The following is a 24,101-nucleotide window of genomic DNA, read 5'->3' as shown; positions in this document are numbered from 1 at the left end:
TGAACACAAAGGCCTGCATTACCACTATTAGTAGTCTAATTTATTCATGATATAGAGTTTGGCTGACAAGGTATTCTACAGGTCGTGGAGGCACGGTATCGATCATATTTTTGCGGACCAACAGTGTCAGTTAAAATGGCATTGTGTTGAGGCGAGTGCTACACGATATCAATTAGATTACAGTTCAATACAATTACAGTTGATTGATCAAATGAGCATTAATTACTAGGCCTTTTCCTCAACATATGTTTTGGAGTGCCCCATTGGATTGTGAGACAGCATTGCAAAAGAGCATCGTCTTTACAAATTGGCGGAGAAAGGATTATGTCACGCGCAATTCCGCTTTGTTCTATAGCTATCACGGCAGTTTCAGTTGGAGATTCTTTGTAAACAATATTGGATTTCAAGTCGGCCTTGCTTCTCTGAATGAATTTGCTTTCACTCAACTGTTGAAAGTAAAACACGGAAGCATACGATGGCATTAAGTTCTTGAGTAACATGACACAGTCCAAAACACCTTTATGCTTCATCAACTACGAGTATGTTCATTCATGTTTTTCATACAAAAGTGAACATTTCTAAATGGTTTAAGTGACAATTAGAACAATGTGATATGATGTGATATTGATGTTGAAGTGTATTTATTTTTAATTCTGCACGTGTATGTGGCTGAGTGCTTAGGATTCAATAAACTGATATTCATGCCTAAGGCATTGCTTGCGATTTAATTCAACTTAGCTATAATTTAGACAATCGACTGGATCTGCCCATTGTTTTTATTCAGTGATCATTGCATTTAGCTGTATTTCTTTTTCTCATATATTTTTACACTCGAAATTTATCGGGAGCTGGGCCGTGAAAGAGGGTTGGTCTTTCTGCATAATTTTGTTTCGGTAAAACAAAACCTTTAACGCATGTCTGTATATTTCATAAACTCGGATGTGAGCCCTTTTTGATAATTGTTTTGTTCTCGCCCATCGATGTCATAATTTCAGTAAAATATGCAGTATGCAAATGACAACTTTAGCCTTTCTTTGCGGGCAAACCTCAAAAGCAAATATCAATGGATATATTGTTCTTTCTCTCTCCACAGATGTGTAATAGGCGCCCGTGTATATCGTGCGGGACATTGATTCCCTTTAACATCGTTAAAGAATAATGCCTCGACAGAAAAAATGTACACAAACCCCAGGAAACAAACGTGTACGGATAGAGACGGTAGGGATGTGATCGATGTTACTAAAGACTCCAAAAAAGACATACTTGTGTTGTTTAGTTGTCCACATGACTTGATTTCATGCTTTTATCTCCGATGACATATTTGCTGTAGAGGACTTCATGTACCTTTTACCCCGGTACATGTACATCTGAGGGGTAGTACAAGTATATATTTTCGGCTGCCCGGCCAACTGTTGTCCCCAATTTATTATATGGGCCTATACATGCATTTTATGTCACAAGAGAGAGAGGGGGGGGGGGGGAGAGGGGCCAACCGCTGCGCCCATTTTGTAATTTGCGTGCATTTCTTTCGGAGTATGTCACAAAATAAACAGCTGCACTCATTTTATTCTTAATTAAATGCATCCTGTATGTCACATGAAGTAAGACAATATTCAAGTCAATTTTTGCCGAAGTGTAACACGGTTTCAAGCATGGAATGTTCTAGAAACTATATGTGTTACATACTGTAATATTTCGAATTTCACCCATGGTGTCTTTATGGCTTCGTTTTAAGTGACACACACAAATGTATATAAGTTTCCTCGTTTAGCTTTCAGTAACCAACTTTGTATTCTAAATTCACATTGTCATATTACTCATTTATTAATTTATTCATTGTACACAGCGTTTTCAAGAAACAAATATTATGATTGTCTTACAAATCAATTACAGACTGCAAGTCGTAGCCATATATTGTTTTATTCACTCGGTATTTCCCCAATTACACTTATTCATTAATCCATTCACTGTGTTTTACGTGACTATTCAGTGTATCTTTGATGTAAATGTATTAATAGCTCCAATTTCTCTTTTCAAGTCACGTAAATTCAATGTCCATGTAGCTGCATTTAACATCGCACGTAATTTATTCCAAAAAAAGTTTTCTTTCCGCAGAACTCTACATGCTTTACCTGAAACACTAGCAAATAACACATAACAGGTTTGAAATTAAACTATAAAATAATTTTGTGTTGTATCATTAAGATCACTACTTAAAATTTATTGCACATACATGCCAAAAGCATGAAATAACGTTTTGTGACAGGTTAAAATAACAGGACTCTGATACGCCATATTCATTTAAACTACATCATACGATCAGATATGTACTGGTATTCATCACTTGATCTAGAGACTTACGGATACATTGTGTTTGTGACAGTAAAGATGACATTGGCTGAAAATTAGTATTTCGCGCCACAAACTGCTCTACTTTCTCTACAAGTTATAAGTTAACTTAAGCACGTATCGCTCCTGCTTTGCTGTTTGAAATTGTAACTTGGATGATACTGTTTTTGCTTTTTTTCCTTTATTAATTCTCATTGCACCTTTTTGACGGTCTCTACTGAAATAACAGATAACATATAAAAGGATTATGGAAACAGAAGATAGGCGAGCACTTTTTGGTCGATAACTGAGGTCAGTAACTTTCTTTTCAAAGAAAAGAAGAAAAATATCGCTCAGATCATCCATGATGTTGGTTTATCGCTGCGTGCTGCTTTCTTTCTACGTGTACAACAGTCAGATCACCGAGAAGCGAGAAAAGATCTTTTTAAAGATATTAAAACATCCCAATATCCAAGGAGGGTACTGTTGGATGATAATTTGATTTCATTATTGATTTAATCTGATCTTCGACAGTACTCAAGAAGTTAATCCAGGTGATTGATGTGTACTTTTAGCCCACAACTCACTCCACCCTTGTCCAATCTTCATAACAGTTTAAAATCGGAGAGCTCAAGGCAAACCCAGAGCCCAAGGTTTTTGGGACACAACTGTGGTTTTTACAAGACTACTGTAGTTCTATCAAAATAGATTCCACAGAATACCTGAGGTAGTCATACATCTACACTGTTTCTGTAGTCTTCATATCCAAATGAAATATTTGGAGTTAACTTAGATAATGCTTTTACGGTTACAGTAATGAATTTTCAATTACCCTTTACCAAATAGAATAGTAGTACAATGTACAACATTAAACCAGAGCTGAATATCATTATCATTTTATTTTGGATTTCTTGTACTGTTTTCCATCAAGCGTTTTATATACCAGCACATGTACTGTGCTTTCATATTTTACTGAAGTATTTATTTTCCTTCATATAGCATTTACATGCATAATTAAATTATTGCCATTTTATGACATAAGCATGAGGATAGGATAAATGTGAAATAAAAAAATGTATAATTTAAAATGTTCTTTTTTTCAAAAAACAATAACTAAATAAACAGACAGACAAATAAATAAATAAATAAAATAAAATAAAATATTTTAAATAATTAAGTATAATTAAATATATCAAATTACTTCAAATGATTACTAGTATCAATATCAAAAAGGATTTGTTGGTTAACTTCAAAGAGAATCTTATCAAAATGTTTACTATTAAGCAAATCAAATCTACCGACTTGAAAAGCAGTAGAAGTAGTGGGTACACATATTATAACCAAACTAGCCCTGTATATTAAACTTCATTTATACACATATTGAAAAAAAAAACAGTTCAATTTGCCACTGTTCCATTTTCTGTAAGAAGAACAAAATTTAAATTATAATTGTTTCTGTGTTTCAACATAACAGCAAATACACATCTAAAGGTATTTCACTATTTATTTACCAGTACTTACTTGTATTTATTTATTTAATTAAGTATCATATAATCATTTCAATATTTTGTATCACTACAGGTCCTCTAAAATCTCTTCCAATGCCTTTAATACAGAGATATCATCGACTCTTGGTTCTTTTCCTTTTAAATGATGAGTTTGTTTTATCCATTTCTGTATATTGGCAACCTCCACTTTTCTTGCCTTGATCACTGACTGTGGATCAGCTGCATTTTTAGATCTGATGTAAAAAAATTATAAATTAACATTTCATAAAATATAACTTACATTTGAAAATTCCTGAACACCATCAAAATAATTTTATAATTCTAAAAATTGTATACAAGTACAAATGGTTAAACAAAGAATAAGTTACTGGTATTTAACTGAGATTCAATTAAGATTTAAGGTTACAGGGAACGTTAAATGAACAACTGAAGAATCTTGAAATGATAATCAATGTTGTATATAATTGTACCTGAGATCTAAATGATGTGCACCACCTTCTATTTTCACTGCTATCAGGGTGCTTGAAAGGCTGGAGTTGAACTACGGGAAATATAAAATATTAAATATCTAAAAGCTGATAATTTTACCACTGGGAATAAAAAATACAAGTTCACCATGTGCCACTGTCAGAGTCATCATGCTTTGTATGGTAGTAAGATTATATAATCAATATCTTTATTGATGTTTTAGTGTGTGCGTGTGAGAGAGAGAGAGAGAGAGAGAGAGAGAGAGGGAGAGGGAGGGGATAATTTTCCTAATATTTGTACAAAATGTAGTATCAAAATATAATCAATATCTACATGTTTGAGTTTAAGTGTGTGTGTGTGTGTGTGAGAGAGAGAGAGAGAGATCTGATAGTTTTCCAATATCTTTACAACTTGTTTGAAGTCCCAATATATTTCAACACCCACCCCTCCTCTGTGCCAGGGATCCAAGTCTCCGTTAGAAAACACAATGTTGCTTGAACTTTCAATATCTAAAAAAATAATAAACAAAATTAAAGACCGCATGCTCAACACAAAAATGTTAAACAAGTTATAGCTTTGAAGCCTTCAAAGTGCTCCAAGTTGTCCAGACCATGTAACAGCTGTAGGCAATAACTTGTTTGATGTTGGTTTTTTGATCAGTAATATATATCTTGGGCAGGTCATGTAACAATGTGACATTTCGCCTGCTCTGACACCAGGGCCCTGTAATTCGAAGGCATCACACACTACGACTGAGCCCTAGAGTCTCGATTCCATAACCCCCATATGGGGTGAGTAGGGTGAGTTATGGAATCGAGACGCTTGCGCTTGGTCGCTATGTGCGATGCTTTCGAGTTACAGGGCCCAGATCTTCCTTACAGAGTGTGCAAAGAACAGGGCAAGGAAAGGGAAAGGAAACACGTTAAAGACCCCATTCTCACAGACACCATCGGCTACATGGATCAACCCAGCTCCACCACGACTCTCGCTAAGTGCAATCAGCTTAACTGAATGAGACACCTCTTGTTTTCAAGATATTTGCATAATCACCAGCTTTTCTGCATTCTACTTAATGCCAATCATTCAGTTAAGCTGATTGCAGTCAGCAAGAGTTCCCACAGAGTTGAGTTGATCCATGTAAATGGATCCAGGTGTGTATAGGAATGGGGCTTAAGTGTATCTACCTGGTCCCCAGTAATTTATCCTAGTCCAGTTATCTCTTGGAGTGACATTCCACCTCTGCTGACAGTATTCTGTCCTCATAGCCAGGGTGAAGGGCAGGACAGGAAACATGTCACTGACTCCGTCACTGCCGGGCGGCATCACAAACTCAGTGCAGGCCTATGAAAACATATAAATTATGTAGCATGGATAAGTACTGTAAGGCCATGTATATGCTTCATTCATTACCAATGACAGGCAAACTACTGGCAAAGATTGAACACTACAACACATCTTATTGATTCAATTAGCATATTAATATTATGTGTACCAACACTATGATAATTGAGTGAATAGCATGCTCATACTAGCTTAATTATACAGTTTGTATCATGTGTAAGTTTGTTTTTTTTTAAATTTTTTATCAGAAAAATTAAACAGTCTGATTATCCACTTGTTCAACAAGTTCTATACATTGAAAAGTTGACTGCACTGGAAGCGACTTGAAACTAGAAACCAACATGATCCAAGTACTGGATCTTTGCTTGAAAGCACTTTGAAAATCTTTACCAAATCCTTTAATTTTTGAAGAAATACACAGATCATAAAGTACTCTAATTATCTAACTACATGTACATGTATACCCACCTGAAAGTCCCAGGCCAAACTGTCAGAGCCCACGCCACAGCCAGTGGGGTCCGCACACTCCACAAAGTCAGAATAAATGTCAAAACACGTCCTACTGTTTCCACTGGTTGCATTATAATATAAACCTACAAATAAAATGAAGGGTCAGACTGAATAGATCCTGATCTGAGTTCCCATTCCTACTGTTAATCCATCTGAGAGTTTAAGTACATGTACATTGTATGTGATAGGGGACATTTAGGGACCATTCCCATACCCTATCGTACTAGCAGGATCGATCTATGTCGAGGGGTTTCTCGCAAAATTGCATTTAGTTTCAGTGTGCTCTAAAGTTAATAGCAGCTTCAGTGGGCATGACAGACATTTAAGCTGCTTAAACTGAATGCAATTTAGCGAGAATCCCCTCGGAATTAAATGGATTCTGCTAGTACAGATGGATCCTGCAGTCTTGAAATTTGGGGAATAGGTTTTTTATTGTCTCTTGTGGAAAAAAAAAACATACAATTCTAATCAAAAAAAGTTTTATACAAACTAAAAGTGTTGCTTGCCTGCTGCAGCTGCCAGACCCTTCAAGTTCAACTCCACGATACTACTATTAATGATTAGCTTGCACATATTCTGTTTAAGGAAAAAAAATAATAATGGGTAAATACAAAGTTCTACTGCTGTTGCTGCTTATCACTTTTCTTATTACATGTATTATCATTACAATTATCATCATTTATGTCAAATAACACTTCAAACTGCTACTCGTAGGTATACATATTAAAAATATGAGGTAAACCTACCCCAAAATTAAAAATTCACAGTTATCAATGACGAATTTGCAGAAAATGATCTAGTTTTTTTATTAATCTAAATAAATAAATAATCCCTTTTTAAAAATCAATGAGATTTCTATTGACTGAGAAAACAGCTACCTGTATGGGGTTTGCAGGAAGGTTATTTGCAGGATATGGATAATTAAACATGGCCACGTTGGCAAAAGCATTCCTTGTCCATCCCTGCAAGTGTTTGAAGTCTGCTTTATTTTTCAATGGGTTACACAGCTTGAATATTGCAGAGAGCTGCTGCAGTCCTGCAGGGAAATGTTGAGATCATTAAAATATGCAGAGCAGTTACCAGAAGATGCATGTTTTAACTTTTGGCAAAAAATAAAATAACCATTCCATTTGTGTTGTTGGCATGTAAAATTGTAAAGAAAGTGGATGACCAAGATACTATCTTGTTAAATATGTCAGCTTTAATTTCTGTTTTCATTGATTCTGTCCCTTTGGACATTCTGAAATAAGACAACTTTACTAAGTGTAATTGCAGCTGTACAAATAAAACTTTCAAGAGGATTTAATTCTTTATGAAACATATTTTGACTATACTTTATGTACTCTATATACTAATATTCAACATTAATATTTTTAACATATTCACTCTTTTTATCTTCCACTTATCAGCAAGGTCTGAAAGCTATATATGTACCTTTACTGCCCAGTTGGTACATCATTTCCATTTCAACAAAAGCAGCTCTAGTCTTGGGGACGCACTCTGGGTGAGCCATGGCACAATCCTGAAATCACAACTAACACAATCACTTTCACCTTCTACACACTTTCAAATGAGGGTTGATTATATTTAATGTGAAGAGAAAGATAATTTTTTATTGAGCTAATGGTTAAATACATGAGTTGCAAACAGGGATCCATTTTACATTTCCAAACACATGTTGCTGATGCTTAAGATTACCATGCACTTTGTCTCGCAACCTTGCAATTGGAGGGTTTTTTTTTTTTTTTTTTTTTTGGGGGGGGGGGGGGAGAGATATACTGTATTATAACTGTAAATGGGTAGCTGGTGATATACATGGTAAGTTGATGCAGTGGTTCATTCTCTTTCCAAACAAAATACTATTTCAACCAACACGAGTTATATCTTCCCAGAAGTAGGTTCCTGGAGCAGCCCCAACTGTGGAGAGCAGTGGTGCACTGGCTGCAATGGCGCCATCTATCACATTGGGGTACTTAAACCGCATGTATGCACTTAGGATTCCGCCATAACTGTGAAAGGGATAAAATGTAATGTAAATGAAGAAAAGTCAGACTACAGAAATGTTGCCATAACTTTATAAAATCTATGGCTACCTTGTGCTGACTGTTTACAACGTTAAATTTTTGAGGCAAATTTTGAAAATGAATTTTCAGAAAAAAAAAGAGCCTACAGATTAATTTTTGATTAGCCTTTAGATGATCGATTTAAAGTCTTATTTATTACTTTTGCAAATGTCCTTCTGAAGCTGAACAAAAATTTTAATATGTTTATACATATAAGTTTCAAAATATCAAAAGAATCTTCTGAATCCTCCATAAATAAAATCCTCCAAATTAAAAAGGTAAACAAGTGCACTTGGAATTTTGCATTTAAAAAATAACTAAAAGCACTTATCTACACACCTGCCCCCAAAGGCAATAACAGGGACATTCTTGGCTCCCAAGTCTTTCTTCAGCTGTGTCAGCAACACTGCGTAGTCTGCCAGTGCCTGCTCTGCTGTCAGTAAACCAATGCACGGATCCTTGAAAGATTCCTTTCCACATGGTAATGAGTTTCCATAAAATCTCTGGAAAATGATACAGATTTAACATTAAAAATATTCACATCAGGTACCATAGTCTTGAACTGAAATAAAAAATTCAACACTTTACATGGCAGATGCTAATAATTAATTTACTGGTAATTAATGAGAAAGGTCTGAAAGTAGAACCGGCATTCACTCGGCTTCCTTATAGAAACGTAGCATGCTTCTTGGCTTCAAAAGCCATATTAAGCAAATTGATACAGAAGTGATATGTTTTACATTGCATCACCCTCAAGTCTCTCCATCACCTCAAAAATAACTAATGGAATGACTTAATTAAGTTCCTTGAAGTGATATATCAGAAAAGTACTGATGATACACCTGTATCATGAAGACATTCCACAGAAGCTCATGCCCTGGTCATTATGATCTCTGCAGTTGATTCCTAATAAACGTAATCTTTCCTTGGTCTCTGGAATGTTACCCACCTCCCTTGGGAAATATGAAAGTTATAATCTGTTCAAACAGTCTGACAGTCTCTGAAAAATGGGGCGCTTTGGGAGAAACAAAAGGGCTCGAAGTAACTATAATGTCATTGAAGGCTAGAACCCTCATGGTAAATTAACCTGCAGTGACAGCAAATGGTCTGTTTCTCAATGTATTGCATAATATCAATCCCAAAGGCCAGATTATGCTGTACACACGTTTGTCGTGAAAATCTCATTACGTCAACTGATTTGTGGTGAGAATGTCCACAAGTTATCTGTTCATTAAAAGGAATTATATCTTTTGGCAAAATTAATAATAATAATAATAATAATAATAATAATTAATATTACTGGAAAATTGCCTTTAAAAAGCCTTACTAATTCTGTTGTATTTCTTTTTTTCATTTTGAAGAATTTGCTTTAGTGCTGGATAAGATCGAACACATATACTTCCATTACCTACCCCCCCCCCCAACTTTAGTAGTTCCAGCTGCAGGTAATCTTCTTTTTCTAGACATCCCTGTCACCTCCAGCTTTCCTCTAAAAAGACTAATGGTCAGGCAAGAAAAAGATAAGTAGACAAATTTGCCTATTTAGACAATTTGAACCCAGAGCAACTTATCTACTTTCCTTGACATTTTCTTTGCCCAACTTGCACTATACAAAAAACTGCCTTCCAGCATACATCTGTCTTATTTTACCACATAAAGTTGAATCTTCTTCATAAAACAACAGGCACAAGTATAATGCATGAGCTACACAGCTTACAATTATCATTATAAAGAGTTGCCTTCAATTTAATTTTTGGAAGCAATTGTTTTTGACAATTAAATGCTGATGGAAATTTTCTTCTGTCTTCCATTTGGAGACAAATGAGAATAATGTACAGTACGTTGTTTGGAGATCTGGGAAACTGAATTAAGCAGTCGTAAGAGTCTGTTGCTATGGCAACATATCAAGAAGAAATTCCAATATCCTTTCACATCATGTTATATTCCTGAGAGAGAGCATGATCAGTGCACAATAGGTCTATTACTAAGACATTACACACTCGCACCCTTTTGAACCCCGTTTAAAATTGCTGAATACCCCGAAGATCACAGTGTTGAAATTGACTTTCTTTTATGCAAGTACTCATGTATGTATAATACAAATTGGACAGATTGGACTCCTTGGTGCTGAGTGTAGTATGCTTGTGCTTAATTGTACATTGTGATTAGGTGGAGGAAACATCAGGTACAGTGCAAAGACGTCCAACATTTTGGAATTAAGATAATGTTATACTATATTAATTGGCATTTTCTTTAACTTGGATGTTTTCCAGTTCTGACCAGTATAACACTCTTCTTCTACACACAAAATATAACTTAATGTTACTGTACCACAAAGTGATAATTATCACCAGAAGGTAATAAACACATTGTTTATTCCCTAGCTTTATTTTGTACTTTAAATTTCCACCAAAGATGAAAATTCTTGACATTTTACAACAATGATATACTGGTTTGTGTGCATGTGTATGCATGTGTGTGAGCATGCTTGCGTGCATGCTTGCGTGCATTCTGGAAGCCTGATCATATCAACTATGATCTTTGTATAAGCCATCCAATGTTGAAATGATTGGCAAATAATTAGGTGTGAACCACAATCTTGTCAAACTTTCAATTTCTAAATGGCCATGCCAAACCTGGTCAAGACCATAAGGGGAATCAAACACTGCTCAATTTATGAGCAAACATTAAATTATGTATACTACAATCAGGCAGTTGGGGCAAAACCACAATTATTATATAAATATAATTGAACCATCATTACCTTTCTTTCCTAGCTTTAGAGGTGCTTATCATAAATATCTGTGCCATTTTCCAATCATACACATCAAATGTACATTTTTTTTTGTCTGTTAATACTTGGAATATACTTAGTTTTCAAAGTCTTTAACAATCTTACTTCTGAATCATAAAAACAGATGTCCCCTTGCGTCAGACTAACGACAATCCAAAACTTCGTGCTCAAAAGATCATTACTTACTCATATTTCTCAGACATTTCCAATTATTTATCTTCCTATAATTACTCCTTCTGTCCATTAGGAAGCAATTTTTCTTAGAATGACTGGATTCTGGTAAAACTTGTCTCTATTGTCTTACAATCAGGGACATATTTCTAATACTTTTATCAATGCAGTGCCGCAATATGTCAGTGTGTTGAAATCTCAAAGGAACTTGGTATTCATGTCAATGCATTCAAATAACTCTATAATAACGTATCTCCTGTCCCAGATATATGCCAGGGAAAAAACAGATATATAGAAAAACACAATACATCCATTAGTTCTCTGGCTCTACCAGACAGTTCATTATATAGTATATGTCTCCAAGGGTTTGACATATCCTCATTCAAAAACAATATTACATAATGGTGTTATAATTTGATATGGGACTCCCTTAACTTGCAGCATGGTTTAATTGGCATGGAGTACTAGTTTGTGTTATGTGTCTAGAAAAATTCTGAATTATTCCAAACTGCAAATTGAAAAAAGATGTTCAATTTAATAATTTAAGTAATTTGGTTTACCCCTGTGAGCTAAAATCAATTGACAAGCCAAGCAAATTTAAGGCATAAAAAATTAATTTGCTGCAAAGAGGAAGTGTTATATGTTTGAAATCTAATTATAAATACAAATTACAGGCATGAAGAAGGTTTAACTAAAATATTTAAAAGATAAAACTATTTGGGCTTTAAAAATTCCAGATTATTAATATAAGAGAAATGGCTGCTTTAACATGTGTACATATGGTAGTATAACCACCAGCATATCTAGCAAGAATAATTAATGAAAAAAAAAACAACAATATTTAATATTTTGGCATTTTTGTTGATCATTCTTGGTAATGGATTTTTGGCAGCAGAGGAAGGTTGGGCTTTGAATCACTCAAGGTTTGAATGCAAAGTCAAATGCATGCGGAGGCGGAGAGACCATCTGCAGATTAGTTGGCTCTTCTTTTATGAAGGATCCACCATATTGGATCAGCGGATCAGTAGATCCAAGGATCATCTGTTGTGAATGCCTTCATACAGATATAGCTGCAGTAATTAAGTGCTTCTAAATGTCCATGAAGCACACCAGAGAGAATACATCAATCACAAAAAAACTACACATCAAACTACTACTTTGAATTGGTTTCTTTAATATTTTACATATCAATATGTAGTTTTATATATTCTGATCCCACTTACGTAACCATCTTTGTTGGTAAGGATAAAAATCATCTATCATGTTCTGTTGTTTTCAAACTTGTACTGAAAGCTTCAGTATAGTCAAGATTATCACATTAATACCATCCTTTGGACCTTTCAGAAAAAAACATCTGATTACATTGACCTATATCCAGGGTACAAGTAGAACAATTATCAATTACAACTTGATTAACAAACAATAAAACTACAAAGTACATGTACTCTCGCTTTTCTATATAGAGCAAATCACCTGAACTATTTATGAAGAAATTCTTCAAAACACATACCATTTTAATTATAGACTGCCATAATGTAATTTTATCTAAAAATAAGACAAATTAAACATTTTTCAGATCAAAATGGTAAACAAATGTAACTACTTTTTAAAAATACAGTTAGGTGCTATACCTTTGACCTTTGCCTTCTGAACTGAAATTACTGCAACGTGACTTAATCTGAAGTGAAATCTAAAGACAATGATTGTTTTGTTCAGCATGATGAACATGCAATAACTCTCTTCAATAATGTAACTACTATGAGGCTTTTGTGTGTGCAAACAAGCATAGTTTATGGGAGATACCCTGGATATGACCTCTACAATCCTCAGTAAGAGCAAGAAGTGGCATTTGGTTTCAGAATTACAATGCCATTCTGTCCATGTACAAATGTATGCAGCTAAGTAGGCATCCTAACCCTTAGCAGAAAAAACGGGCCTGCTGCAAACTTTCTCACAAATTCGATTCAAATTTGCAAAAAGGAATTTTATGTTCTTGTAAATTTGTTGAATTTTCTGCCAATTTGTAAAAACTTGAATACTTTCCTGCAAACTTACTGCAAACCTTAATGTCAATAATGGGCTTCTCGCAAATTTGCAGCAAATTTTCAAGACTAAAAAGACTTTCTTGCAAACTTGCCACAAACTTAAGACATTCTTGCAATTTTGCTGTGAAATTACCAGCAATACAAATTTTTTCTTACAAACTTTTGCTAACTCCTTGCCACAAACTTTTCATTTTGCTAAGGGAATGCCTTAAGGCTACCATAAACACAAGGATGATAAATCACCATATGCTGCATTCAATGAAAAATATAAATATTTTCAATTTCATAATTCTCCTTAGTAAAATATCAGGCTTGTTGCAAATTTGCTGCAAACTGCAATTCCTTCTTGCAAATTTGCAGCAAATTTGCTACTGTGTAACAGTATGAAAATCAATGCAAATTAGCAGCAATAATTATTTTCTTGCAAACTCAATGCTTCCAACTTTTAGTATGGGGCAATATTGCTGCAAACTTTTTATTTAGCCAAGGGTCACCACACTACTGAAAGCCTCAAAGGTGCTTATGAAAAACAAATGAGTAAATCAAAAATTTCTGAACTACACAGTATACACATACTGAGAATGAAGAAAACATGGGGTACGTATTATAAAAATATCATTATACATTTACATATACGAAATGAATGATATCCACACATCACTGGAACAAACAATGGTGTATCAACAGTCTCATATTCAAGATATATATCTGTCTGAATGACACAAAAGTACATTATTTATTATTATTGTGTCTGACAGATAAACACCCAACAACAAACCCCTCAATTAAGGGCGTATTCCCAGACATTTAGATCGATCTATCCCCGTGGGGAATCTCACTAGATTACTGTCAGATAATCCGGCCTAAATGTGCGTCCAGCCTACTACAAGCTGTAAGGGGGTAATTAACTTTCATGCCCGCTCTGCTGACAGCTATTTAGCATGAATCCCCAGGGAGTTAGGTCGATCTAGTTTGGATTGATCTTATCTCTGGGAATGGGGTCTAAGAGTCAAACTTCATTCTGTACAGTACTAATCATGAGCACCTTGGGACTTTAAGCACCATCACATTTCATTCCAACTTTTATTCACAATGACATATGGATATTCCTTAATGACGATAAATCATCCATGTTAACTTTTAATTAAAATTACTACTATAGTTCTTACAACATACTAGTACTGGGTACAGTAAGAGACCATTCCCACAGATATTTAGATCGATCTATCCCCCTGGGGAGTCTCATTAGATTGCTGTCAGCTTAACCAGCTTAAATGTCTGTCCCGCCTACTATAAGCTGTACGGGGGTAATTAACTTTAGTGCGCGCTCGGCTCCCGGAAGCTGACAGCAATTTAGTGTGAACCCCCAGGGAGTTAGGTCAATCCAGATGGATTTATCTAAATCTGAGGGAACCTAGTCTAAGGCTGTATTCCCAGAGCTTTTAGATCAATCTATCCCCGCGGGGAGTCTCACTAGATTACTGTCAGATAATCCAGCTTAAATCCCGCCGTCCCGCCTACTACAAGCTGTAAGGGGGTAATTAACTTTCGTGTCAGCTCGGCTGACAGCTATTTAGCGTGAACCCCCAGGGAGTTAGGTCGATCTAAAGTAGATCAATCTAATCTCTGGAAATGGGGTCTAACTATCATGAGCGATCCTTACATCACTTGTTTGTAACCTAGTTCATTCAATATCTGCAGAAGTACACCTTTGAACTCTTCAATGAAGATATATAAATATGTACATGTACAGGTATATGATAATCAAATCCTTAATGGACTAATCACGTCATATGAAAAATATATTATTATTTCAAGCATCATCTCTCATATTTTCTGTATTGATTTTCAACACATTCGAATATACTTCAATATGAATGTTTTTAGGTTGAGAAAGGAGTCCTGTGAGTTTGAACATTTTTTTGTTTTATTATCACTTGACTTTTGATAGAGTTCACAGTATTTTAGTGCATTATATGACTTATTTATACAAAATGATTAAGAATTTAAGTTAAAAAAATCAACTAAATTTAGTGAAATTCACAACTTTTTATCAATCTCATCACACACTCATATTTTTTCTATTTGACACATACAGTAAATAGTTATTCTTGAGCTTTTTAGACACAAAAGTCTAAATGGCAGTGGTGATTTCGATGGAAGATCTACACGCCATTTTGACATTATACCAAACATATTTCAGACCATCACGGAATTCTTGTGAACACAGTAAAAATACTGGCAATTTAAAGAAGGAATTTGATACAACAAGCCACAAAAGGAAAAAGTCCATTTGTTGCGGGTACTTATCGTACCCCAAAATTTTAAAATGGTCAAAAAGCTCCACGATGCACCATGGCAGCCATGAGAACAGATACACCAGTCCAATCACAAATGCTGCAAAGTAATTTTCTGGGCGCCCTCCTCGATTCCAAGTGAAAAATTTCTCGTAAACTTCCTTCCTGTTCTTATAATCATCTGTGAATATGTACAAATTAGTGAATGTTATTACGACTAACGCAGGCACTGTTATAACCACCCCTGATGTAATGAAGTATGCCCGTTGCGAGCTCCAATCTATGACACAAAGGTGGGTGTTGTCTTCATACCGTCCACGATTTTCCCCAAACATGAGGGGACAGCAAAAACACAATGCAGATATCCATATCAATGTTACCCAACAAAAACATCGCAGTGGTGAGAGCTCCGCTTCATGCCTCTGTGGTTTTCTGATCCCAACAAAATGGTCAATACACAAACACATGTAAGAATATAATGAAACTATCCATAATATTGCATTCAGATAGGCCTCCACATGACAGAACTTATCGTTGAATACCCATTCACTGAACAACGAAGTCCAAAATGAAAACGGTACGATGAAAATACCAATTAATAAATCTGCCACAGTCATTGATGTCAAGAAGTATCGATTGATGCTTTTTAAGGCGCACGTTTTCCACGCTATCACCAACATCAGAATGTTGAAAAACCAAATGAGGAACATTATGAGAAGAATGAAAAAGCTATCGTATTGGAATGCAACTTCCATTCTCACACCTCTGAGCACTTAAAGTCCTTCTGAGTCCTTGCTTTGTACGGGCCACCCACTTGTATTTACTGTGCACTGAGAAATGTTTCCTTTGCCAAAAAGATGTAAACAGTGACTTCAAAATACACACATCTTGGATCGTCTTAATAAAGCATCAATATATATATATACCACTTTTATGCTGCCCACTGTTATCTCTCTGACTCCATATTTACAGAGGGCATTAAAAAAACATCACCTGCATCTCTATAAGTCATCAGATACACAGCATGAACTGAAACACAATGAATATCTTTAGTCCTTGCAAATATGCTGCATCAAATCACTAAAAGTTATGATCTGTCAAACAAAAGTGCACTCAATCTAGTTAGATGCCATTCTCTGGTAATAATGTTCCCTGCAGGACTGATGGCAGACTTGTTTCACAAAAGTATTGTGGAGATTGAGGGAATCAAACTCCCATCCCTGGTGTGGCTTCCAGCATAAAGGCCAAAAGTCTCACAGAGCAGTCTCATGAACCTTAGACCACAGTGGTAATGATAGAGAGATATTGTGACTGCCTCCAGCACTGAAACATTCTAAAAATGAAAACCAAATCCTGTAAATCCCACTTCTCATTTGTCTTCAGAATGATTTTGCCATCAAACAGAACCGCAGGAAGACTACAGTGACAGGCTATGAAGATACTTTGAAACAATGCTCCTCTGTCATTTCTAGGCAGTTTGCACACAATGGAACATGAGCTGTCCAAGGTTTGGAACTTTCATTAAAATTCATCATGTCATGCCCACAAAACAAAAACTGACACCCTGCAATGCTTGAAAAGGTTTTCAAAATGTCAGCTACACTTCTGTCCACTGATTTTGTTCCTGCATTTACACAGGGGTCAACTTTATGAATACTCCCCTGCAAAACTGAATTTTTTTTTTTTTTTTTTTATCGAAAAAGTCACCAAAAATTTATCTCTGTGACCTTTTATCTAATACTTGTCGGAAATCAAATGACATTTTCAAAAATGTCACCAGTCTGTCTAAAAATTTAATCTGTGTGAGTGAAGAAAACTTCACTAATAACTGCCCATGTTGAAGATGAAAGTAATCTCATCCAACAAGACATCAAGAATCTGGTAGCTAAATCCACACACTCAAAATTATAAACTTTGGTCAAATTTTTCTCCACGCACAATCTTCCTGTATCGTTGATGAATTGACATCACTCTGTTACCCAAACACGTTGGCAATGGCTTTCTTGAACACTTGTTTTGACACCAATGAAATCCAGAACTTTTTTGTCAATTTGCACATTTCTATGCATCCATTTGGTCCCTGCTACTACAACAGTACATCTATAATGAAAATAATGTGAACTCCCAAGTTAACATCACAACAATGATTGCACGTATATAATGAGTTCCTGGAATCATCACAGGCAGCTGATTCTTACCGCAAGGGTTCATTTCAGCAGGCAATCACAGCAATTTTCCTTGGTTCAATCTCATTAGTCTTCTTCTTATGACACAGACAACACGCAGATCCTCGAGATATTAGTTTGGATAGATGTATTTCGTAATCAGTGTCTTTCCTCATTCTAATCTGGATAATTGAACCTGAATTCTGTCACATCGGCCTTAGCTGACACTCAGAATGTGGGTTACACAAGGTATTTATAAACTACAGCTATTGAATGACTAAGAAAATGAACCACAATGTAATCTAAGACAAGTGACATTAAAAGAAGTCAGTGGCATTCAAGAAATGACTCCATTTGTTGGAATTGTGAGGCGCAGCAATGGTAAATCATCCTGATTTGAAGGAAAATGCTAGATTCTTTTTTCGTGCTTCAATCGAAGTGGTGGAAACTTTCTTGGATCACATCCTTATCTCTTTGGTCATTCCAGGATTCACATCAGGATCTCACAGGAATCAAAAGTTCAGCATGTGGTCAACTTTCACATTGCAGTTAGATTTCCAAGTTCATCCTGTAACTTCTTTCTTTTTGTTTTAGTTATATTCTGTAATATAGCCTCTGCTTCTCACTTCATGTGACTGTTGCTTATCTGAAGATCATTCTCCTGTTTTACATCTTGAAATCTGAAATACATAAAACAAAAGTCTTATCACAACTTATCAATTTATGTCAAAGAAATTGGCCCACTGTTAAAACTGAAAGAAAAGATAAGGTCCTTAATTAAATAATAAAAAAATTAGCATTAGACTTATGGGTGGGGAATTGGGGGGGGGGGGGGAGTTAAGAGAGAACCCACCCTTTACATTAAACCTTTTTTTGTCCCATAAACTCTGTGGTGTCCAGATATTATTCAGCATCACTTACAATGACCATGCACTGTTTTCCATAAAAATAATCTCTTGTGACTAAAATTCTGGGAAAACAATTAAAGTCACAGCAAGACGGTTTGGCTGTTTTGTGCCTTTGGGCATAAAAGACCCATGATATATTTTTCACAAAATGAGATATAGGATATTGAAGTTAAATTAACAGTCAAAAGATGTGAGACAAAGAGAGAAGGCTTGGAAACATTTGAATGCTGATAGTGGTTTTATAATTGCAATATCAAATATATCCTGTTACATGTTCTAGATGCTAGATACTGAGAATAATCTTTTTAAATATTGCTAGATTTATGCATCATACAAAAGGTTAATTTCAACAATTATCATAAAACTTCAAGGATTAGTACATTGTTATGTCCTATGACAGGCAAAACTTCTTGAAGCAGATGGTAATGGTGGTCTTTTTGAAGTATTGTTTTGGTACACACGACATGAAAAAAGATTTGGAAATAGCATTCCAATAACTATTTGATGAGGTTAATACGTGAAATGAAACAGACTGTATCCAATCCTAAAGCCTACATAAAGATTTTTATATAAGCTATTATGGTTTTAAATTCAAATGTCAGACAATCCTGTCAGCCAAATTTGACGCTGTTGCAAACAACAGAAATTCCCAGAGGGAAACAAGAAAGCCCGTTAGCCAAGAAAGATATTTGATAACCAATTAACTGTGAAAAGAACTGTCTGGTGAATCCTACAATACTATCTAAGAATAAGACCCCATTCCCACAGATTTTAGATCAATCTATCCCTGTGGGGAGTCTCACTAGATTATTGTGAGCTTACCTGGCTTAAGCATCTGTCACGCCTACTAACAGCTGTAAGGGGGTAATTAACTACCGTGGGCGCTCGGCTGACTGCAATTTAGCGTGAACCCCCAGAGAGTTAGGTCGATTCCGGATGGAACAATCAAAATCTCTGGGAATGCACTCTAAGAGTCTATATATGGACAGATATTTATATCTGCCCGCTGTCAAATATACTGTCTTATACAACAAAACAAAAGAATCTGTACTAGTACTTAGTTGTACACTGGTCTATTTTTTTATGAAAATAAATCAATTTTTGGGATTGATCCCAATAACATGACAGAAAGAAAGTCCATACAAGATGACTAACATTCAAAAATGATTTTGAAATTTAACATCTATCTCCTTCACGTGAACCCCCTAGGAGGTATTGGTATTATAATAATATTAATAATTTTTATTATAAATATTATTATTAAGCAAAATAGCTCCCTCTCATTTCGTTTATAAGAAAATTTCAAATACTTATCTTAATACATGTATTATTGCAATAAAAACAAACACTTTTAAAGAAAAAAGTCCATTTTCTGTTGCTTCATTTTCCACCCCCGCAGATTAAATGGATACCAGGCAGCCAAGCTTTATTCTCCAATTTTGCTGCCTTTTAATTCGGTTTTTGTTGTAACTCTCTAAATAAATCAGATATTATCATGAAATTTGACATGGTTGATGATTTGGATGTGAACCACAATCTGCAGCCAGTGTCTGTTTTTTGATTATTTTGCTAAGGAAATATGAGCCCCTTATTATGATGTTCAGCTGAACAAAGGCATTTTTTAAATTCACCTCTTTCTTGATAAAATAGGAAGTAAACCTTTCAAGAAAAATTCCTGGCACCAGAATTTGATACTTAATGGGGTTAGTACTGCTGTTTACTGTTTGGACTACAGTAGTAAAGATAACCATACACTAGGGACAAACTATAACCATCACAAACATATAAACAAACATCCGTGTCCTCACCATTCTTTTCTAAAGTACAGTTATTTGTTCCTGCTGTGAGAATAGTGCCTCAGCAAGTAATTCTGTTGACATTTAGTCAATGCTGATATGAAAAAAAAAAAAGTATTATGTTACAGCGTTATCATTGCTACTGCTCCCTAGATTAGCGGATGTATCCTTTGACAATAATGCCCATTAAGTGGAGCATATGTGAGCTGATATAGGGAGTATCAATGAGATTGCTTTCCAAGAATTGCTTTTCCTAACTATACAGACTCTGGTGGGAAATGATATTACCTTTTGGTTCAAAGCACAGGTTTATAAAGAAAAGATAGTCCAAAAAAAAATTAATCCCATGTACAATATTAATGTCACCGTGACCTTGGGAACTTTTTTTTGCAAATTCAACACATCACACAATATTCAATGTTGCTTATTCAACACATACCCTAATAAATAAATGTCATCCAAATAGGATAGAAAAAGTACGAAGAACTGCAATGCTATGAAGTTACCAGGGCACTAGATGCAAATTACACTAATGACACCTTTTAGCTATAGTGCCGTAACGACAAGAGTTAATATCTGCCTTTGGGAAGAGTAATCTGTTAAAACTGCATTATGGCAGACAGGTTTTAATGGGTCCCAAAGATACCCTACTTTATTACCAAGAGAGACCTTGTGATGGGTTAAACCAATTTAGTCAAAAATGCTGAAATTCCTTAATGCACTGGCTTTAGACTAAGAACTAAAGCAGAGTAAAACAAAGTTCTATTACATCAAATAGTGTGCAAGTCATGTTTACAGTAAAGTTGGGTCCACTTTTCTTGGTACATGATATGTACCATCTCATCTTAGCAGGCCACTCATTTAGAATTGTGCTAAATTGCATATGAGCATATATATCTACAGGTCTGTAGCCAGTAATTGAAAGTAATCTTTTTCTGAAAAAGTGGACCTTTCTACCATAATATTAATGACAGAGAACCTACAAGATCAATTTTGATTTAGAGTAGACCTCTTTCCCCAGAAAGGGTGGTCACCCCCCCCCCCCAAATTAAATAAATAAATAAATAAATAAATAAATAAATAAATAAATAAAAATAAACCTGCGATTACTGGCCTGCTAAGTTAATTTCTATCTCATCCTATGTACTATCATTATAAGTGGTTTTCCATAGGACTGGTTGCTTACAATCATTATGACAGTAGCCTGCTGAGAGGAGTTGCACTAAGTTAGGTGGAATTAACTGGACTGGAAGCATGACTTATGTCTTCATCATAATATCTGTTTGTTTCCAGAGTAAGCATTCAGCATAGTGTCCTACTAGTGCATGTAATTTCATTGATTTCATTTGGGCACAGTAAACTGCTGCCTTAGTAGCTATTCTAAGATAACGTTGCACTAAAATGCTCTTACTTGGAAGATGAAACAATTCGAAAAGGAAATAGTAGCACTTTCCGTACATGGAGTCCATAAATAATGAAGGAATATTTTAGAAGAGATCAATCGATATATCACTTTGATTAATAAGGATTACACACTGTAGCATGTCTGCTGCTGATTTTAGCTTGATTGAGTTCCTTCAATTAAACAAAAATACTGTAAAATATGTAACTGACTTTGATATTCCAGGAGATTATGTGCTTAATAACTGTACCAGTAATGGAATATGTCAGAAAATTATTGGAAGTCACTTCTGTTTAAGGAGGAGGGTGATCACATTAATGTGCTGAAATGAAAACTTACCACCCGCATTTAATAAATTAATTACTTAAGATGCTTAACAAAAGACTTAAATCTACAATTACAATCATACTGTATTACTGTGACCTTCAGACACATTGATTTTGTCCTAATGAGTCCTACCAAAGAGGCACACATATCCATACAGTGTACGTGTCTTTGCACCTGGCGCAACAACCGTGTTATCAATAAACAATCAATTCAGAGCCATCTTTGCCAAGACGCAATATCTCTAAGTGCTTAATGCACTAAGGTGACTTCCTTTACAGCTAAAATTAGATGTCACTAGTATTCCTTACTTTTATTTTAATAAAATCCAATTCATTACTTAGGGTTCATTTGTTTAAATTCCCTATATGGTATTTAGGTTTAATTTTCAGTTAGTAAATCAGTGTTTTTTTCCTAATATTGACTAAACAATACAATCAGCAGTTCTCCTTCGATGAACACCAACTTTTATTTATCTACAAAAAAAAAAAAAGCCCTGTTTCCCAAGGGAACAACAGGAAGCAATGTCAATGAAAGGACATCAGAGAAAACACTGCAGTAGGTTATAAGTATGTACTACATGTAGTGCACCAATGGTTGCCACAATAAAGAACAATTAAATAAAATGGCTGTGTGGGAAATTGCCATCATTTATTAGTGCCCAGATACTACAGCATCTCCCTTTTATAGTTTCATCTCCTTCTATATCTGGTTGAACTGCACAAACATGCATCACTGAAAATCAGTGAGGATCATTGATAAATGGTCAAGCTACCCCATTTATCGATTATCAACAGCTTGAATCACAGAAAGGACGGCATGATTTCAAGGATCATTGCAGTATTGTTAATATCACCGAGATCAGATTCAATTACTGTGAGTTCGATAAATCTTGACCAAAATTACCATTACTCATCAGGGTGCATAAGAAAAGACAATCTACTGTTGTTGTCAGGCATGTTGTTGTGCATTCATGATTCAAGAGAATGTCAGATATAAATGAGCTTATTTACAAAACAAAAAACAACTGATCAATACTACAGACAGCTGACACGCAAAAAAGGACAAAAACAAAAACAAAAGCATTCCATTTATCTAGTTTCTCCCTTTTTGAACCAGAAATTCTAGGTAACACCAGGATCTGAAAAAGACAAAAACAAAAACAAAAGCATTCCATTTATCTAGTTTCTCCCTTATTGAACCAGAAGTTCTAGGTAACGCCAGGATCTGAAAAGCTATAATATTCTAATAACTCATTTCAGAGTAATGGTATGTGGGAATAGCAATTAACTCAACAAGGTCTGAGAACTGACATTGTGAGTGATTGGCAACCTAAGGGTAATGGCACCTGAGGTAGCAGCAGGCTTCCATTAAAAATAGTTTAACCCAGACACTACTTCATCATATTCTGTAACATTAGAAAATCTATCATAAAACATTGCTGTTAACAAACACCACAGAGAATACAAACAGTTTACGAGAAGTGGGATGGCATAAATATTTACGACAACTAGAAAATCATATAAACACCTTGAAAAATATATATCCTCAGATGGCTTCAGGGGTAACAACTGGTGAGTTAGTACATGGTAAAACAATATATTCTAAGTGCTAAGGATTGTCTTCATATCTGGGACTCAATAAGAGAATTGACTTGCTGCACTTGTGCAATATACAGCATATGTTACTGTACCAGTGAACCAGTTACGTTGAAATTCCAGAAATCTGGTTGAAAGTTTGCTGCAAAACTGAGCCATGTGTTATAAAATTCAAAATTAAAATACCAACATACTTGACTGCTCAAATACAGTTTTTACTATTAAAACAAAATTATCAAATCCTTTCAACATACCTTAACTAAATGCACTAAACACATCAAGCTAGAGAACATACAATGTAATGCCCTACTGCAATATTTGGACTACAACATCTGCTTCCCTGCATCTAATATGGTATGGCAAATTAAAATGTGATCTTATAG

The 24,101-nt window shown here is 35.1% G+C and overlaps 2 protein-coding genes across 7 annotated transcripts in view; both read right to left on the bottom strand.

The window, feature by feature from the left end:
- Positions 1–3,238: 3,238 nt before the first annotated feature.
- The window catches only part of LOC106179479 (dipeptidyl peptidase 2-like), a 43,398-nt gene continuing 22,535 nt past the window's right edge, over positions 3,239–24,101 (bottom strand). The window contains exons 3-12 of the mRNA XM_013563122.2: positions 8,558–8,721; positions 8,029–8,164; positions 7,590–7,677; positions 7,034–7,191; positions 6,662–6,731; positions 6,114–6,238; positions 5,489–5,645; positions 4,749–4,813; positions 4,307–4,377; positions 3,239–4,069 (exon numbers count right to left, since the gene is read on the bottom strand). Of these exons, the coding sequence (XP_013418576.2) occupies positions 3,904–4,069; positions 4,307–4,377; positions 4,749–4,813; positions 5,489–5,645; positions 6,114–6,238; positions 6,662–6,731; positions 7,034–7,191; positions 7,590–7,677; positions 8,029–8,164; positions 8,558–8,721 (1,200 nt within the window). The 3' untranslated portion in view covers positions 3,239–3,903. The remainder of the gene's footprint in view (positions 4,070–4,306; positions 4,378–4,748; positions 4,814–5,488; positions 5,646–6,113; positions 6,239–6,661; positions 6,732–7,033; positions 7,192–7,589; positions 7,678–8,028; positions 8,165–8,557; positions 8,722–24,101) is intronic.
- Positions 12,335–24,101, bottom strand: part of LOC106181494 (melatonin receptor pdcr-1) — a 28,684-nt gene continuing 16,917 nt past the window's right edge. For all 6 annotated transcript variants that reach the window (XM_087008184.1, XM_087008183.1, XM_087008189.1 and 3 more), the window contains one exon: positions 12,335–18,370. In XM_087008184.1, coding sequence (XP_086864310.1) covers positions 15,363–16,280 — 918 coding nt within the window. In that variant the 5' untranslated portion in view covers positions 16,281–18,370 and the 3' untranslated portion in view covers positions 12,335–15,362. The remainder of the gene's footprint in view (positions 18,371–24,101) is intronic.

This window comes from Lingula anatina, chromosome 3, assembly GCF_051362555.1.
Source record: "Lingula anatina isolate TDL-2025a chromosome 3, LinAna3.0, whole genome shotgun sequence".
NCBI lineage: Eukaryota > Metazoa > Brachiopoda > Lingulata > Lingulida > Lingulidae > Lingula > Lingula anatina.
Note: the sequence above shows the minus strand (reverse complement) of the source record. Positions and strands in the feature narration are given on the sequence as shown.